This window comes from Bison bison, unplaced genomic scaffold (genome assembly GCF_000754665.1).
Source record: "Bison bison bison isolate TAMUID 2011002044 unplaced genomic scaffold, Bison_UMD1.0 scf7180017864533, whole genome shotgun sequence".
In the NCBI taxonomy this organism is placed as follows: domain Eukaryota; kingdom Metazoa; phylum Chordata; class Mammalia; order Artiodactyla; family Bovidae; genus Bison; species Bison bison.
The window spans coordinates 10,825,439-10,829,628 of record NW_011495082.1 but is presented as its reverse complement, the minus strand read 5'-3'; the positions used below and the strand labels follow the sequence as shown (position 1 = coordinate 10,829,628).

Sequence of the window (4,190 nt, the reverse complement as noted above, 5' to 3'; positions counted from 1 at the left end):
TGGCGTGCTACAGTCCACGGGGTCGCCAAGAGTCAGACACGACTGAGCGACTAAACTGAACTGGTCCCTCAGAGGGTTAAGAACTTGCCTACAATGTGGAAGACCTGAATTCGATCCCTGGGTTGGGAAGATCCCATGGAAAAGGGAATGACAAACCACTCCAGTATCCTTGCCTGGAGAAGTTCATGGACAGAGGAGCCTGGCAGGCTACAGTCCATGGGGTCGCAAAGAGTCAGACACGACAAAGTGACTAACACTTTAATTACTCTCCATCCGTAAACCCAAACTGTTTAAAACTTATTTTGACATAACTTGTTTTATATCCACTCATCTGATTTTAGTCACTCCTAAGAGTCTTTTCATCCTGGGATTTACGTCTATACTTCCCTCCCCAAATTATCATCTTCTTAAATCACCCTAATCAAACAGCCCCAAGGCAGAAGTGCCCTGGCTGGCTGCCACGGAGCCCTCAGTGGTGGACCCCCAGGGTCCTGCCAGGACCACCCTTTCCTCCAGATGCTGTGCCCCCTCGCACCCTGCTGCAATCCAAGTTCCCCTTCTCCCTGTACATTACTTGGTCCTGGAGGACAAAGGCGGCTTCTCCCGCTCCCTTGCCTTCGCCTTCATAAAGCCTTTTGTGCCATACGGCACCCAGTGAGTCCTCAAAAAAGATTGACGATAGAAACTGGCCCATTGGGGACCGGGTGGTCCCAAACTCTGGGGGAGCTGCTGAAAGTGACGGAGACCCACCTTCCTCCGGGGACCCGGAACAGGAAGTGACAGCAGAGGCTGCACCATTGTGACAGCGACAGCCACCAGGTCCCACCTGAGCTGGGAGGCGGGCGCTCCGGAGGGTCTCCCCACCACTGCCTGGCCAAGGGTGGCCCCAGGACATCCCTCTGCTTCCCCTCCTCTTTTCCCCCAAGAGGACTCCTCAGCAATCCCTTAAAAACTGAAACTTAACATGAAAACTCCTCTACCAAACAGGAGCAACTCCCCAGCTCCATACTCTAAACATGCATTCCTTTTAGTTATAAAGCAATTATTGCTTGATTTTATTCTAATTGGCAACAAGGTTTCAACACTTTTCCCCAGAGTTATATAAAGATCTCCCACCCCCATCTGCAGCCATCTCCTCTCTTTCTTTATAAATAGAAGCACCTAGAACCCTTTTGCAAAGACAGATTTCTAATTTCCATACGAGCAGACAACCTGTTTCTCATCAGGCCACCACCTCTATGTTATCTTGTTTAGCCAGGTGTCACTTAAGAATTGGCAAAGGAGATTAGTCGTTCATTTGAAGTATGACAATTCTAGATGGTTTATAAGACAAACACTCAAATATCCTTCCTGGTTGTTAACTCCCTGGCAATAAAATACCTGAATTAGCCAGACTCTGAAAGTACAGCAGAACAAAGCACAGTTCATTTGAGATCTCTAATAAAAACAAAAGTGGTACAAAAGTTCTAAACATATGTTGGGCATTAGTTTCGTAACCTTGTAAGCTGCAGACTAACAGGCTTTGTACGTGAACCCCCAGGTCAGTACCTCATCGACCTCCTTAATGGAGCTGGGGTCGAGCTCCGGCTCCGGCTTCCGGGTGCCCAGGGAGGCTGACAGGGCCTCCAGGGCGTGCTCAGTCATGGCATCCTGCGGAGAAGCAAAGAATTCTGTACATGAAAAACGAGACGCTCTCCTCAACCTCGATAAGCCACCTACTTCTTCATGACATTCACATTTTGTCAGTAAATCTCTAGGAATGAGCTGTGGCTTGAGGAAGGACTCTAGGAAGGCAGTGCTACTTGAAACCCAGCAAAAAAAGGAGAAAGAAATAAGAACTTACCGGTGACAGGAAACATGGGGTAGGACCCGTTTGCACAGTAACGGGGCTCCTGTACGGGTGTGCACTTCACCTCTTAGGAGGTGAGAGGTGCACGTAGAGTAATAATTGTAAAATACTCGTATCAAAGTACTGTGTTTCTTTTTCTAAACTTAGGTCCCTTAAAAATGACTCTGATAACCCTGCCCTGTAGCCCAGCGGAGCCCAGGAAGCAGGGGGCCCTGAAGTGGCTCACAGCTGTAGGAATTCCCACTCTCAGGGGTGTGGTGCTCTCTGCTCCTCCAGATAAAAAATAAACTGGCCACTCCACGAGCCAGAGGCAGAGCAGCACCCACAGAAAACTCCTCCCTGCAGTATCTGGGCGATCTGCAGACAGGGCAGGTCTTCTCATCCAGCCCAGAGCTGCAGGGCCGCCTGTCAGGATTCCTGAGAAGCAGGTTATAGCTGACTGTGGTCAAGGTGAACAGAGTAACTGCAAAAACGCTCCCTTTGAGGGTCACAGGACTCTAGGCCCTTTAGAAAATCAAGTCAAAGATCTGATGTCCCCAGAGAGTGGTGTCTCTGGAGTCCTGCCCTTCTGTGTAATGTAACAGTGAGACAGTCTTTTCCCACAACCAAGGCACGTGTGCCAAAATCACCCATAAGCATCTGTAGAAACAGAGAAGGCCTGCCCGACCAACATAAGCCTGACTGGTTTCACTATGCCACGCAGGCCCGAGGCCTGAGGGGAGTAAAGGAGGTCTACAAGTATAATGCACTATTGAGACTTCCCCCCCAGTCAGCTGGATCAGCCTCAGGAAACCAAACTGCTATCCAGGGCACCGTGCTGAAGTTCAAAGAAGTAATTATTGATACCTTTTCCACTTTCCTTTTTTTCTCTTGGGGTGGAGCAGCACTTCTGATCACCCCAGCTGACTGAGCTTTTAAAGCCTCTTCTGTAGATTTCTGAAAAATAAAATACAGAAGAAGGTTTGACTGGCAGATGAAGGAAACATATGAACCAAACGGTAAGAACCAGAAGTAAAAAGCCTTGGCATCTTGGGGCTTCCCTGGTGGCCAGAGGTTAAGAGGCCGCCTTGCAATGCAGGGGACACAGGTTCGCTCCCTGGCCAGGGAAGATCCCACATGCATTGGAGTAACCATGCCCGTGCGCCAAGACCACTGAGCCTGTGCTCTAGAGCCCTCGAGCCAAACAACTGAAGCCTGTGCACCTAGAGCCCCGGCCCTGCAACAAGAGAAGCCCCCTGCAGAAGCCTACACATCGAACTAGAGAACAGGCCTCGCTTGCCCCAACTAGAGAAAGCCCGAACACAGCAATGAAGACGCAGTGAAGTGAAAAATGAAGTTTAAAAAAAAAGTTGTTGTCTTAAAGTGTTGTCTTAAAGTTGTTCCCTAAGGGCATTAAAAACCATACCTCTTTCTCAGTTTTCTTTGCATCAGCTATAGGGGAACTGCAGGTGAAGTCGGATGACAAGGCATCGATGGCATCATTGGGCCCCAGGGGTTTCTAAAGAAACAGGCAGCATGACGGGTCACACATGGGAACCATTTAAGTGACAGAACAGATTACAAACCCAGCAAATGGTGAATGCACTCGTGCGAGTCTTTGACTACCAAAGGAGATACTTAATGAAATAACTCAGATGAAAGCCGATGTTTGGGAGGAAATTGGATGCTCAGTGCATATTATTTTTCTGTTTCTCTCAACGTACTTGTTATTATGCTGGTAGGATATTCTCATCCTATTTTTAATTATATTTATTCTGTCCTAAAACTTTCTTGTCCCATTCTTCTTTCCCTCAAAAAAAAACTAATTAGGAAATAAACAAGCACTGAAATGACCCCCATCCCCACCTTCTTCCTTTGAATAGATGGAAACTTCATCTGATTCAGAGATCACTATAGTCATAATCCAAAAATACAGAATTGATAACTATTCCCCCAACCAAAGATATGAAAAATGTTAAATCTGATCTTGGAAGACATTTATGTAAACTCACCAAGGAGTCTGGAGGAGGCCCTGCGATCCCTTCTTCTTTCTGAAACAAATATTAGTTTGATGATGCTGAGAAGGCAAGATTAATCCTTACAGTCAGCAAAATGCATACCTCAGTGAATGGGATGGGCTGAACTGTATTCTCCCAAAACTCACATGCTGAAGTCCCATCCCCCAAAACCTCAGAATGGGACTCTATTTGAAGATGGGGCCTTTCAGTTCAGTTCAGTCGCTCAGTCGTGTCTGACTCTTGGCGACCCCATGAACCTCAGCACGCCAAGGCTCCCTGTCCATCACCAACTCCCGGAGTCCACCCAAACCCATGTCCATCGAGTTGGTGATGCCATCCAACCA

General features: G+C 47.8%; 1 protein-coding gene across 4 annotated transcripts in view; it reads right to left on the bottom strand.

The window, feature by feature from the left end:
* Positions 1 to 4,190, bottom strand: part of CAST (calpastatin) — a 188,348-nt gene that overhangs the window by 34,197 nt on the left and 149,961 nt on the right. For all 4 annotated transcript variants that reach the window (XM_010831956.1, XM_010831953.1, XM_010831955.1 and 1 more), the window contains 4 exons: positions 3,841 to 3,879; positions 3,255 to 3,347; positions 2,696 to 2,785; positions 1,549 to 1,650 (listed from right to left, as the gene is read on the bottom strand). In XM_010831956.1, coding sequence (XP_010830258.1) covers positions 1,549 to 1,650; positions 2,696 to 2,785; positions 3,255 to 3,347; positions 3,841 to 3,879 — 324 coding nt within the window. The remainder of the gene's footprint in view (positions 1 to 1,548; positions 1,651 to 2,695; positions 2,786 to 3,254; positions 3,348 to 3,840; positions 3,880 to 4,190) is intronic.